Raw genomic sequence first — 15232 nt, forward strand, 5'->3', positions numbered from 1 at the left:
AGAAGGCTGCAGCAGCAGGGCTGGGGTTGTGTGCATGGCCCCAGCACCACGCGATTTCTGTTTGCTTGGACAGAAATTTGCACACTTCCCTCTCAGGCATGGATTAAAACCTGTCCTTGCCAAGGATTTTTTTTTTTCCATGGGATATAGGGGGTGGAAGATACAATGCTAATATTGGGTAAACAAGACAAGTGATTTGGCTTTTGACTACTCTGCATTACTTGATGCGGGACCACTTCTTAATGGCAACTGATACATCATTACAAATGTTGACTAGAAGCCTAATTTGCATCATAAATATGTACAGATATAAATTAAATATTTATTGAAATATACAAATAAATAACTTAATTTGAAATAAAAAGCCTAAATGAACTTACTTTTGCTTCAAATTTGTTTCTGCTCATATTTATGGGAACTTGATACTGTTTAGTCCATAGTCATACAGCATAGAATGTGCCCTCCACTTATAGAGTTAGTAAGTAAGCAGATGACCGAAAATAATATAAAAAAATCCTGTTTTCAGTGAAAATCTCACTGACACTTGCTTCCCTACTGTATCTGCATTCCTGCAGCACTTTGTACAAAGCATAGTCCCAAGAAGCAAAGAGCCTTTTCTCATTTTGGGCCCCATTTCTACTCTGCTGAGGTCAATGGGATCTCTGGCACTAACTGCAGTTGGGAACATGACCTGTGTCTTATCAGCTATCAGGTCTTTCTGATAGCTCTGCGCCTTCAAATCCCACCAGCTCCTGTGGGAAGTCCTCTGGTGTCCAGCTCATCTAGGAATCACAGTGTACCCTTCAAGAGTCACACACGCCTATTCCTAAAGTTAAGAGATGATGAACGACAAGCTGGGCCATAAAGGGATGTGATCCTTGATATCCGCTGTGGTGCCAACTTCTGTGGTTTTAATTTTGAGCCTTAACTAATATTCAATGCTAACATCTGTGATTATCTCAAAGTATGAGTAGTATTTTAGGTTTTTTAATTAAAGTGATTTCCTAGTCCTCACAGTTGAGGAGAAAAAAAAATCTTGAGAATGTGATTGAAGGCTCTCCAAGGGCTTAAAAAAAACAGAGAGAAAAAATTAAAAGAACCCAACTCATTATATGTTTTTTTCCCTCTCTCTCTCCTGATTTTTTTAAAGCCAATCTTGAGATTTGGAAGGACTTTAGCTGACAATTTACTGCATGTAAGTTCTTAGAAGTGACATGGATGGAGACAAAGAAGAACAGATTCCTATAATTTTACAGACTAAAATGCAAGACGCTGTATCCTAGTAAACAGAAATGGACTCCTGTCTGAGAAAATCCCCAATTCTTTGTAAAATTGTTTATAAAAGAGTCTGGAAAATACCATCTTTTCAATCCATCTTCCTCAAAATAATAGCTGAGGTCTGAAGAGACGAAGGAAACTAAGTACAGCAGTGTTCTATAACTCAAGTTTAACAATACAATATTATAAAAAACAAAACAAGACTGACTGCATAAGCTATTCTGAGTTGCCATTACCTGTTGAGGATTAATTTCAATTACATTTTCTTCTTCTAAACTTATAGAACAGAAGCAGTATCTAAAAATACCTTTTGCCTTTTAGAAAAATCAGAAACAAATCATAGTTCGACAACATGACCTTTGAAGACAACTGGTGCTTCGGAATGCTAATAAAGAGAACGTACTAAAAGGCTTTTTTTCCAAAGAATGGCAGATTTTTATCTCCCAATGACAAAAGCATCTGTCTAAATAGCATCCAAAAATGCTTCACAGCTGAGTTGTTTCATCGCATGGTCTCGCACCAGCGTAGGGGACAGCAGCACTGAAGAGCTCCTGCCTTCTCAGCCAAGCAAGCCATGCCATTCCTGTGAACGCATTTGTTCAGCTTTCTTTTGCCACGTCAACCGCTGACAGCAAGGCGACTGCTAATCAGCAAGACCTCACTCAGCCACCTCTGTGGCAGACCTCGCAAAGTCAGTTTTAACTTGTAAGAGTACTTCTTATCCGTAATGATTTCACACCGGTCTTAACGCACCAGTCTTCAGTGGTGTTCAGGCCATCTGATGCGATATAATTAACATTGCTGGTCTATGCTGTTTCAGCAAAGTAAATTTTCAACTGTGACTTTATGCTCCTTTTTACTTACTATGGTTGGTTTGGTTTTTTTTGGTTTTCATTTTCTTTACCAGTGAAGTTGGAAATAAAGAGTTACAGCTAATAAAAAGGGGCACACATAGTTACACAGCAATACAGTAGAGGGAATACAGTCAAATTAGCGCCAAGCTACCATTAACTTAACAGAATTATAAAACCTCTTATGTTGTATCACTTGATACCACCTTTCAGATGAGTCTTTTGCAGCCTATGTCTTGGTCCATAACAGGTAAGGCCTTTACGGAAAGTGAGTGGTTTTGCTATATTTATGTTCCATTTTTCATCTCCCATTCCTGGAAGGGGGGAAAAAAAAAGATACGGAAAATGTTAGAGAAATGTGGATATTTCACTGATGTCATCAGCTCTGCTAAGCCAAAGCCAGCTGAGGTCAGTAACAGTTTTTCCATGAACTTTGCTGGATCGAGCCTTCTGCCCACAAATTAGGGAATGCTAACAAGTATGTCCTGATAGCGTCTGTGCGCAGCTTCCACCCCTCCGCAACTATATACGGCAACTTCTTCTCTAGCGCAGTACAAATAAACCATGTTTGTTTTCTGCAAAGGGTACTTACAGAGCAAATTCACACACAACAGTTGATTTAAAGCACTCAGCTGGAGCTGAATAAGAGAGAGGCTGATTTAGCCTATAGGGTTTTCTAACTTACTTGCATGAGACAGCAGGAAGCACTCAGTAGCTGACACCAAGTGATTGCTTTACTACTCTCCAATTTTTTATTATAAAACTCACGGCAGACACACGTTTCTATGGCTAAAAAGGGCAACTTACTGATGCAGAGAGACTTACACACAGGGTAAAGAAAAACAAGTTAGCTTACATTGCATTTGTTTCCCATATACATAATCCAAGTTGAATTATTGCTCAGCAAGTTAAAGAAATCACTTTGCCTTTCCGTGCCTCAGTTTACCCACCTGTTAGCTGAGGACAATGACACCTACCATCCACAGCAAAGCATGTAATCTATAATGCTTTCATCCATACGTCTCAGAGCAAGGTATTGCCATTTCTTCTGCCACATAAGTGGAAACTGTGAGATTGCGATAGCTAAACACCCAGTTAAATCAAACGTGTGGCTACTGAGTGATACCTACAGTATTTCCTAACAGTACATAGGAGCAGAAGAGCTGAAGAGGGCTGGGCTCAGCCTAGGACATGCGTACTCTACCTACTCCCTGACTCACACCCTTACAGCGATCAGAAAATAACGAAGATACGAAGGAGCTGGCCTCTCGCTGAAGTAATCCCCGAGGAGCAACCGCCCAGCTGCTCCTAGCCAGGCACTCGGGTCTACAGATTCCTCTCCCACCCATCTACTCTGCAGAGATACTCTGCAGGCAGCCTGCTGACTTGGCTCCCAACCTGAATTCCTGAATTTAACACTCATTCCACAACATTTAAGAGCTCTGACTGAAACCTGTTACTTATCCATGTAAATATCTGTTTCTGCTGCTGAAAGCAGTAATAGCATTACTTTGGCTGAACAGCTGCATGACCATGACACCTCTTCAACCATTGTAAAGCAACAGTAAAGGTCACATTTGGTGGCTGCTTTAGCAATATAAGAAAAAAAATCTTGGGTTTAAAGCAGGTAGATAATAGTTTATTTTATTTTAATCCTGTGGGGTTTTTTTTCTTCATTTAAATGGTACTTTTATTAAAATACAAGATACTTTAAATATTTAGTTTTACACTTCAAATTATGGCAAACCTAAAGTTAAAACACAGTATTGGTAAAAACTAAATTACTTTAAAATGGATATTAAACGTATATTCTCTATGTATATGCTGCCAAAGCTCTAAAGGAAGTTGTTGGCTAAGCAACTGGGAGGAGAATTTTTCTGTGTTAAATAAGCCTTGAAAGCAGTAGCTTCTTTTGCAGGTGCAGAAGGAACATTTTCTTTGTTTCCATTTCTCCAGCAGGTTCAAGCCAATGAAAGAATGTTTAAGTCAACACTGACAGCCTGACTGGGAGCTGGGAAACTGGGAGAGCTCGTTTTCTTCTCTAGCCCCTGAACATAAGCAAAGCGTAAGCTGCTGACATTCACCAGTCCACCAGTTTTGAAAACAGATCAGAAATACTCATTGCAGTTTCCTTGCTACACATAACAATTTGGCTTTAGAAATTCATTTGAAATGTGAAATATTTAAATATTTTTTTTCTTTTGTACAGCAAAGATATCTGGAGTATTTTACTTCTCCAGGAATGCTAATGAAGAATATTGTTTTCCACGTTTTAATACAGTCTCCATTTTCAGCCAAGTATAGATAACAAAACTGCAATTAAAATGCCTTCTGACTTCTTAAAATATGCATTGTTACTTTAAGTTAAAAGCATGTTACAAACAGAAAAGTTAAAAAACATCTGAATATATGTATGCATATATGTGTATACATACAGCATATGTCCTAAACGGTCAATCCCCAAATTGCTGCTAGTTCTTAGATTTAACACTAGATCTGTCCTCTTGCTTCTCTCTATATTTACCTCTCACATCAGAGCATCTGAGAGGAGGGAGATTTTGGTGGAGCAGCTTCCAAACCTGCTGTCTCAGGTGCCTCGCCTCCCCTGGGAGGCATGGCTGGGCCACGCAGCTCTTGCAGAGCAGGCTGCACAGCGCACGCATTCGGCTGCAGCAGCAGCTGCCCTAGCAGAGAGCGGCCCGGTGCTGTGAGCTCACGACAGTGACACGAGGGTGGCTGCAAACACAAGGCTGGCTGGTGACAGACTTGGCATCCCTCATGCAAGGAAAGAGCAAGAAGGGAGGCATTCAGTGCATTCAAATGCATACTGGGGAGAAAAAATAAACTGACGTTTCGAATGCTTACACAACTCCCTCGTAACACTGGGAGATTTGCCAGGTGCTGAAGATGCAAGCGTTAGCACAGACTTGAAACCTGCTTCACGCCCACATATTACACTGACATCCATGAGCGGAGAGCCAAGTAAGTTCTGCTGTGGGATACTCACGTGTGACGCCCTTTCTTTAGCCACATCTATAAGGCCTGGGCTCACGCATAACTGCAAAAGGTCAAAAGAATTGAGAGCCAGATTCCACCCTCGCACATGTACAGTTAACTCCCCCTGAAAGCGGGGGTTGCCGCAGATGGGTACCTGATGGCAGACTTTGGCTGCAGCTCCTTGCGAATGGGCTGAGTACAGCTTGGGTTGCACTATCTAATTCAGCAAAATTGCACTCGTAACATTTAGTGCATGAGGTTTTAGGAAAAAGCTGTTAAAGCTGAATTGGATACTTTGAGTTGTTTTTCCCAGGATGGGAAATATCCTTAGTAGCTCCATATCCTTTCTGATTAGCCTAATCTGATACCCAAGATTCCTCTACAAAAGAGCTTGACCAACCTATCGTGCCATCCAGAACGCAGTGATATTGAACAACACAGCAGGGATTTTCCTATATGGTATATGCTGAGCATAAAATGTACTACAGCTGGAAGGTATTCTTTACAGCAAAAATGTTTAGGTTTTTATAGTGTCTTTGTTTCTCCAGCTCTAAAGATTAAATGGCTGGCTTTAATGTGCCTGTCCAGCATGTAGCACAAATCCATGCTCCCTTTTGTAAGGACTATGCTCTAACTGCAAGACCACATTCCCCCAAGTACCGCTGTGCTAACATGCAAATCTAAGATGAAGTGTATTGCTATAGATGATATCTTTATGAGACAAATTAGGGTATAATTGGAATACATAGATAAGCTTTAGAGCACATGAATCCTTCTTCAGCTTTGAAACACAAGCAGCAAACTTCAAAGTTAAATAGAACTGAAACCTATTACTCTGAGTTTAATTATTCTTAGTTGAATTTAAATGAATCAGATTAACTGGCAGAAAAAGCAGTTGATGTCTGTGGAAAAGACAGAGGAAATGGTGGTAGAAGAAGGGTGAGAAGGCTCTCATATAAGGTACAGAGGGAGAAGTAATTCACGGCCTGGGCAACGTAGAGAGGTTAAAGGGTCTTGGGGGAGGAAACGGAGAGAATAGGATGTGGCAGAAAACCAAATAATTTGTTGAGATAATGGTTTTTCAGTATCTACTAAGTTTAGGTGCCAGGCTCACGCTCAGTCACTGTAAATGTATATAGTTAATGAAGACATTTAACAAAAGCTACTTAAAAAAATCCCTGTACAGAATACTTCATTGTTTTGAAAACAGAAACGGACTGCATGAAAGACAAATGTCTACGATTATTATTGTTTATAATTATGATTAGCAGTGAACTACTAAATCAACAAAAGCTTGGGCCAATGCTATTACTGTCACCCTTGGTTATGTGCTGCCCGCACGCTTATGTTGCTAGGAAATTTAGTCCAAAAGAATGGTCACAGAAATCTCATTTAAACTGAAGCACAAAAACTAATAAACTCTAACAATACAAGAGGAATGCAAACTTCAGCCTGGTACTTGTGAGACTAAATTAAATTAATTCAATTTCTACTTTAAATGTACATTAAGAGTAGATACTTGCACAACACATTGTTGATTATTGTAATGTAGAACTATTCTTTCCTTGTACCAGCTGGCAAAGATCAGCCCTGATCTTGTGTTGTTTCAGAACACTTACCATTAACAGTGCTCTTTTAACCACTTCTCTGCTACACAGATGATTAGTGTAACTTTATGAATTTTAGATGGACTGTCTACACCACAGCCCACTTACTTACCTTGCAAATTAAATCTATAAAGGAGGAGAGAAAAGCAGGGAATGAGAGAGTAGAGTCAAACCTGTCTCCCAAACTACTTACCAATTCTTCTGCAAAAGGTTCCCCAAAATCAGCAGTATTTATGTAGTAATACAAATAATTTAGATACGGCACATTCTCTTCTTAAAGCTAAATTTCACCCACAGAAGCAGCAGGAACCAACTTTTTCCTCTCTCCTTCTCTCTTGCCACAAGCAAGATTTTTTTTAAAGTAAGAAAAAGGACAGACAAAGAAAACTAGACATAAGTCTTCTCACCTTTGCTTTTCGAAGGACATGGCCTCGACATGGAGAATTATTTGACGAGGGAGGTCGCTTCAGAGCTGCTGCGCTGTTCACAGGTATTGAGCATTCAGTATCACTGGTATCACAACTGGAGATTGGAGAGTTTTCCAAAGTTCGGTGCTTGAAAATTGGAGACTAATAAAGAGTGAAAACCCCACATTGAGTTTCCTCTGAATAGTCACATGAGCAATATTTTCTATCTATCTATCTAGACTTAGAACTGCAGATTTTTTTTAAAGAAACCATATTCATAATAATGATGGATAAATGAAAAAGAGGTTAGAACAAAAGAAAACAAAACAAAGTGTTCCATCATGAAAATTCAAGTTTGTCTTCTGGGATTAAACAACATTGGGTCATCTGGAAGAACTGACACATCCCTCCGATCCTTCTGATGCAGCTACCCAGTTGTTTCTGACACAGATCCATAGCATGAGCCAGGGGTGCCATGCTCCATTGTGAATGTGTGAGATGCAGCCCTTGCAAAGGGTGACAGTGACTGATAGGGGACTGACACAAGTAGGTCTCCATCACTGCACGATGACTTGGTGCATTTAAATCTCCCTGGGATGGAGCAATGTCTCAGTTCATGCACTTTTACAGTCACTGAGGACAATGAGGTTTCGGCTTTTGTACATCATCCTAACACATACTGCTCGTGATTCCCATGTCTACCTGCTCCCTGTTGCTAGAGAAAGTACACCAGATGTAGGTGAAGAATGCAAATAATGCAGAAAGTAATTTCATTCTGCCCTTATTTCCTGGGCTTAATAAACCTTTTGAAAACTCTCAGTTCCCACTCATTTTACTGGAGCTGAGAAGCTCATGGTACTGGGATTTGCATGTTTAATGGCTCTGCGTACCTGTGGGCTTGATGTTCCCGACTTGGGCTCAATAGCCAAGCCCAGTGTGATGCCACCAGCCAAGGCTTTCTTCAGGCTCTCCTTCACCTCGGTCAGTTCTAGCTCCAGGTTTACACGCTCAGCCTCTTTCTGCTTACACTCCTCTTCCAACTTCTTTAACTTGTCTTCAAGAATCACTTGGGTCTTCCTACCTATCATCCACAGCAATGTTATTATTTCAATAAGAAGCTTAAATTGACACTTACTTACAGAAATTATTTTCTTTTAAAAAAAGTAAGGAACAAGGTCTCTAAAAATCAGTGACATCACAAAAAGTTACGTACTTTGCAAAAACCACTTTTTTCATGTAAAAACTTTAGCAACAGAAATCAAATGCTTTTTTTCAGGTCCCTTCCCTAGGTTTCTGGTCTAGTTTCAAGTCAGTATTTGTTTTGCTGTCTTTCCATGTCCTGAAAATATAATTAGCCAGTCACAATAAAATTATTCCCATGTTCTGCTTGTCTGAAGTCCCCTTCAGTGTCACTTCATAGGTGTGTCTATATATATACACACACATATATATAAAATAAGTATATACACCTATACCTAAATATAATATATATAATATCTCTATAAATATTATCTTTTATATCTATATAGAAAGTAAGTATAGACATTACAGAGTATTGTTTAACATCAAAACAAAACCTCATGTAGTGGCATGTCTTCAGCACAGAATACAAAGCTCTTTGGATAATTAAGCCTATTTAGGGCAGGATTCAGCACAAAAAAGCACCTCATACCAGCATTGACTTCAATGGCAGCACGTAGATCTTTTCTTTCTTTTCGGAGCTGGGCCAGCCTATTCCGGAGTGCTTCTTTCCTCTTTAGCAGCTCCTCCTCTTTGCTTTGTAACCTCTTTGCATCTGCCTCCACACGATTCTTGCCGTATTTGTACTGCTCTGCATCTGTGTGTATTGGATTGTGGTTATTTATGGTTAAATTAACAGTAAAACTCTAATCTATTCCCTGAGACTGAACATCACATGAAGCATTTCCTGGTTTGAGAAACTGGTTTACCATCCCTCTTCCACCGCCTTTTTCTCAAGGTCTGTGATTCCCACTGAGTTCTGAAGCACAGCTTTGGAAATGATACAGGATAGACAGTTTGTTCTCCACATTTTGACAGGGAAGATGATAAGAAATACCGGTTACCTTATAGTACATTGGTTTTGAAAAATGGCCTTGCTTTCTGTGTAGTTCAAAAGAAGAAAAGGAGGCTCCTCTTTATCTCTGAACCCTTGATTTTTAATTGGAAGGGGTCAGAGGAAAAGCTACCTGTTTGCCCTTTTTGCCTGGTTTCCATTCCTACTTCAAGTACTTAAAGCACACGTTGTTCCTCACCTGACATAAGAGAATACAAAGATGTTCTCACTTTTTTGATACTTGAGAGCTTTCTTCTTCTTTTTTTAATTTCCCATATAAATGCTTTCATTTCATGGCTCACATGTATCTGTGGTCTAATTTATATCACAGCCCCTTCTATACCTCTGCTCCAGTTGCAGACTCAAAGAAAACAGGTCAGCTAACAGATTGCTTTGTCTGTCCGCATATCTGAAGGCAAAGTCACCTAAACCATTCCCGACAAATAGTTGACAAGCCAGTTTTAGTCTGTCTTTAGTAAACTGAGATGCCTTTACTCCCACAACTATCTATTCTGGTACCAATGGACCTGCATGGTTAGAAAAATACACACTTTTTTCCTGAAGTCTAACCCAAATTTCTCTTGTTGCCATTAAATCCATGACTTCTTTAAAATTTATCATGGGATTAAAAAAAACACATTCTTTCCTTCTCTAGCAGAAGCTGTATTTTTGAATCTATATTTTAAAAATACGATTATATCTCTTTTTTGTCTTTTCTTCTTTAAGCAAAGCAATCCCTGTTAGGGGATCCTAGAGGCAATTCACCTGCCCGGAAGAACCCTCTTTCTGAGCATGCCACTCACCAATTGAAATCTCCTCTCTCTGAGGAAGCTTTTGAGCTGTGTGGTTGTCTTCCATCATTTTGTTATACATTTTCTTTTTCATTAGTGATAAGAGTTCTTCCATTTTTGACCAATATAGTGTTCTCATGTCTTTCTCAGCTCCTCATATGCCTCTTCCAACAGGAATACAGAATTAATCTCTGCCCCAAATGAAGAATCATTACCCTTTTTTTTTTTCCTGCTGCCCTCATGACTTTGCATCCATCTGTCCACATCTCATATTTATCATTCTCCATATGACAACCTTTTATCTCGTGGCATGGCTGGAGTACTAATGAGTCACCAATGCACACAATATCTCCTATTCAAAGTCTTGGCGGGCATCTCCTGCTCAGCCTCTCAGCCACAGAAGAACCACAGTGCTCTTTATCTTATTTGCTAAGACAACAGCTATTTTGGGTATCCTCATGACTCCACTCACAAGTGAGGGAGCAGTGAGGAGAGATACTTACTGGACGCGGTGCGCTTCACACATGACACCGATTCAGGTTTCTTTGGCTGGCTATTTAAAGTTCTCCCTTTTCCGGTGATCCCGTTAGCAGTCACAGGAGGCTTCTTGCCTTTAAACTGTTTGAAAACAAAAGTACAAATGGGCTCCAGCTATTCCTGTGCCACTGGCATTACAGTCACCCTTTCATCAAGGGCAATGCTTGACAAAAAGCCGCCTGCTCAGAGAGCCTTAATAGAACTCATTGATTGAGCTGGAGACGGCGCTTCCTCCAGAGATGTCGACTCTGAGAGCTGCCTGCTCAGCGGGAGCCACACCAGCAATCACAGGATAACAATGGGATAAACTCCCCATCTCTGGCGGCATCACAGTCTCCAATTATTTAAAACTGTGGCATTTACTATATTAAGAAAGCCCTTGCGAGGCAGAAAAGTTGTACCTTTGAATAATTTTACACAGTAAAGCTTCTTGAAACACTGATTTGTCAGAGTTAATTTCATACAGAAAAACCCAACAGGGTTTGCCACACAAAAATTCAACGCTGTTTCTTATTTACTGTATGACCTTGCCATCTTTGTGGAGCATGGGTTGTTGTTTGTTTTTTTTTCCAAAACAATATAATTATTTCATATTTTTAAATGTTAGGTGTTAACATACCAGTTTCCTCTTACGCAACTTCTAGCTACTAATTAAAAGTTTTTCTTACTTATAAAAAGACAACCTCTCATAATGACCAGGCAAGCTCACAAGATTACATGCACATTTCTTGTCCAAAGGGTTTCCATTTAGAGGGCTCTCCTGCAATGTACTGAACCCTGGGAAGAGCAACACTGTCCTGACTAATCGTAGTGTTTCCATGGGGATGCCTTACCCCAGCACAGGGCATACGTGTGCCATGCTCTGGCCACCTGCTTCCAAAAGCTTTTGAGGACTGAACTGGGAGTGCAATGAGAAGCCTGCTGCCGCAGCCAGGGATCGGGCAATTTATTGCTTGGGTCCATCTCTGATTCTGCAATTTCACTGAGTTCTAATATTCCAATATGAAATTTTTTGTAAGGGTTAAGTGAGTTAACATGCAATGCCAGGTACCTTATACAAGGGGAACACTTAGCTAACTGTTCCATTTCAGATTAGATTGACAACCACCCATCTTTGTGATACATTCACAGGCTTATGCCAATGACCAGCTTTTGGAGACTGGCTGCAGGCTCTAGAAAAGGTGCCTGGGGTGGCTGTGAGCAAGGCTTGCTCTGCCCCCCTGCTGGGGTCTCCCTGTCTGCTACTGAGGCTGGGCACACAGGATTTCATCTGCTCTGTAGCTTCACATTTCAGCTGAGGTCCAGCAGCCTGAGGCCACCCTCAGAAAGCAGCATAGACATAGGCTTAGGTTTTTTTTCAGGGGAAGAAAATAACAGGCAGTAATTTAAATACGGTATATACATACTATAATCAATATAATGTAGTATATATATAATATGATACATGTAATGACATATATGTATATTCACAATATATATAACCATAGTGCATGCAATATACAGATTAGTAAAAAATCTAGAGAGGCAAATTTGCTGTTACAGCCAGGTCATATTTCACTTTTTTTTTTTTTAAGTCATCACTGCCTAAGGAGACAGAAGGTGGCTAGATATGCATTCAGGTTAAGTTTGGAAGGTCACATTTATTTTTTTGTTATTATCCACAATCTGTAAATCATCAAGAACTTGTGGGGAAAGCCTTTCCCAGGTGCCAATACTTCCACATCAGAATTTACAACTTAGCAAACCTCTTTCATTTGCAGTGGACTCATGACTAAACTCTAAGCACTTCAGTGCTAACACTAAGTGACTGAAATAGCCCAAGGCCCTTAAGATAACAACCAGATAAACAGAACAGACAAAAAATAAAAAGCTTTGTTAAGTATTAAATAGTACGGTACCTGCGAGCCAGATCCCCTCCCCACAGCAGAGGTATTAGTGACAGACTGAGCAGAAGACAGATTGGATGAGACAGGGTATTTGTAATGGTTAGAGGAGAGTTTGTCAGTAGATAACCTATTGGGTTTTCTGTCAGCTGGTGGATAGCGCGCAAAGATTTTTGGAGACGGCAAGTTATCGTACAGGCCTGCGTTATCATAAAGCATTTCTTCTCCAATGTTCCTGCTACGAGAAGAAGGAAAGCCATCTTCTGGTTCCCACTGCAACACATACACTTTGGCAGTTAGTAAACAATACACCATGCAGAACCTCCTAAGTGAAATTCAAACATTAGTAATTCTTTTGACCATAGCAAGCCCTTGGTTTTTAGCAAGCATATGCTCATTGCTTACACTTGAGTCAAACTATTTAGAAAGAGGGGAGGACACAGTGTGGAAAGGAAGCATTGCATTACATAGCTCGTAGCCTCAGTCCTGTGCATTTTCCATAGTATGAGCAAACCGGAACTATCCTATCACCCTTGCTGTTTCATAGACTGCATCTTCAGTTATTAGCTCTAGCACTGAGGGGGCACAAGCAGACTGTCTTAACAGGGGGATACTCGCAGGCTACAAAGATGAATCTGTGGGATTACATCTGGTACATGAGTTGTTAAAAGTAATATGGCCTAACAGTTAGCAGAAGCCAAGAGGGTTTTTTCTTTTTTTTTTTTTTTTTCTTCAGGCTATATGTCTTTCCAGTGAATACCAGCTGCTGGTATGCTAGTATTACATTCTATTTGCTGGAGAATTATTATTCTGAGCTATCCAGCTAAAATAGCCACAGGCCATTCCTTTTTTTTTTTTTCTTTTCAGAAAAATGGAAAGCTCAACAACAATACTCCAGTGATTCATACAATTAATCTTAAAAGAAACCAGCCTGGTTGCCAAATATCCTTCCTTAATCCAGCCTGGCTATGGCAGTACACTACTCATACAAAGGCTTCAGCACATCCAAGAACTACACATACAGCCTACTCACCACATGTGGTCGTGTGTTGTTCCCAAGAGGTGTTTTCTACCATCTTTCTGACATTACAAAGACATGATGGAGGTTTGAACTTGCAGTCCACTTAACACTTTGAAACTCTGAATTTCTCTTGAGTTCAGCCTTAGTGGGGGCCTTTCTGAAGCAGCCCAGCTTAAGAGCTGACACAGGCTGTAGCTCCCCTGTAAATCTTCCTGAAAACCACCTATTGCTATGGGTTAATATCCGCTATGTGTTAAACCCTATTACACACCTGCCTACGATCAGCTCTGCAAATTATAAAGATGGAAGTGACCACTGTGGTTCTCCTTTGGGACGAGCAGTACCTGCTGTCATGACGAATGCGGCCCCAGGGACTGAGTGTTTGGGTTTTGTTTTGGTTTGTTTTTTTTTTTTTTCCAGCAGACACCAAAAAGTGCCTGGTGTAACTGAGTCCTTAATATTGCCAGGTCCAGTGCGATCTAAAAAATACCCCCTCAAGTGAGTATTATATTCAAGGACTTGGCAACAAATCATCAACAGGCAACTGCTTTCTAAATGCATGTTGGCTCACATGCAGGTTAATGTAAACAGTATGTCCCACACCCCTAATACTCTGTAGGTGTGAGAGAAGTTTGCAGCCCCCAATCAAAAAAAATAGGAGTTCATTTGGAAACTGCCCAGTGGGGCTTTTTAGATAATATAATTTTCAGATGTCCATGCATTCAACACATGCAAACCATTTGTTCTGTGCAAATTCAATTCTTACCGATCCGTTTATGCAGGGAACATCATCATAATGAAGTGCCATTCCACTCGGACAGGCGTAGCCATTGGCAGTGCTTCCCCGATATGGATTTGTAGATATAACTCGCCTGTTCATAAAACTGAATAACGCAAAATAAAAATAATAAAAAACAGTGCTTAAACTTAAGTCAAAATTACGATTCAGTGGTATGTTCCCTGTATGTGATTATGTAGCCTGGAAGCACATATCTTCTCACTTTTGCAGGAAAGCTGAGGACAGTTTTCCTTCTTTTGCTACTCACATGCTGCTGCTAGCAGCCAACATTACAACATATGTTCCTGTACTCCATTCTTACAGTGGGGATAAGACTGTGTGAAAGCCAGGAGGACAACAGCTGTAACTGCTCAGTGGCATGTTTACATGGGAACCTGCCGATCTGTGTTATAAACCAGCTTGCCAGTGTCCCGTAAGTGTTCCCTTCTTGCCTGCAGGTGTTTCTGGGTGCATGCATGTTCAGGGGGGATGTTACCTTAGGAACTCAGAGAAACAAGAATCAAATCCAGCAAAAGTTTGTAAAAAAAGTGGAACTTTTTGACAAAATCGAAGTTCACATATCTATCAAAATTTGCTGAATATTTTCTTCCTCAAAATCTGGGAATTTTTCATTTCCATATCAGAACTTTTGGCTGGGTAGAGTGTGCACAATGGCACTGTGCTTCCCAACTCTCTGTCTGGGTAATTGTGCACGCAAACACTCTACATGCTTATTCTCGCTCTGTTTCACACGGTGTATCTGAGCCCTCTAGACACTTCAAAAGGGATATAAAAATCATAGAATCATAGAATCATTTAGGTTGGAAAAAACCTTTAAGATCATTGAAACTAACTGTAAACCTAACAATGCCAAGCCCATCACTAAACCATGTCCCTAAGCACCACATCTACCCATCTTTTAAATACCTCCAGGGATGGGGACTCAACCACTTCCCTGGGCAGCCTGTGCCAGTGCTTGACAACCCTTTCAGTGAAGAAATTTTTCCT

At 40.3% G+C, this 15232-nt stretch overlaps 1 protein-coding gene across 2 annotated transcripts in view; it reads right to left on the bottom strand.

Annotated features, from left to right (window-relative positions):
* Positions 1-2416: 2416 nt before the first annotated feature.
* AFAP1 (actin filament associated protein 1) overlaps positions 2417-15232 on the bottom strand; it is a gene marked incomplete at both ends in the record, with an annotated part of 60276 nt that continues 47460 nt past the window's right edge. The window contains 7 exons of one of the 2 annotated variants that reach the window (XM_082316469.1): positions 2417-2443; positions 7141-7302; positions 8031-8221; positions 8813-8977; positions 10509-10623; positions 12441-12698; positions 14213-14330. In XM_082316469.1, the coding sequence (XP_082172595.1) occupies positions 2417-2443; positions 7141-7302; positions 8031-8221; positions 8813-8977; positions 10509-10623; positions 12441-12698; positions 14213-14330 (1036 nt within the window). The remainder of the gene's footprint in view (positions 2444-7140; positions 7303-8030; positions 8222-8812; positions 8978-10508; positions 10624-12440; positions 12699-14212; positions 14331-15232) is intronic. The other variant, XM_082316470.1, reaches the window with a different exon arrangement.

This window comes from Platalea leucorodia, assembly GCF_965183815.1.
Source record: "Platalea leucorodia genome assembly, chromosome: 6".
NCBI lineage: Eukaryota > Metazoa > Chordata > Aves > Pelecaniformes > Threskiornithidae > Platalea > Platalea leucorodia.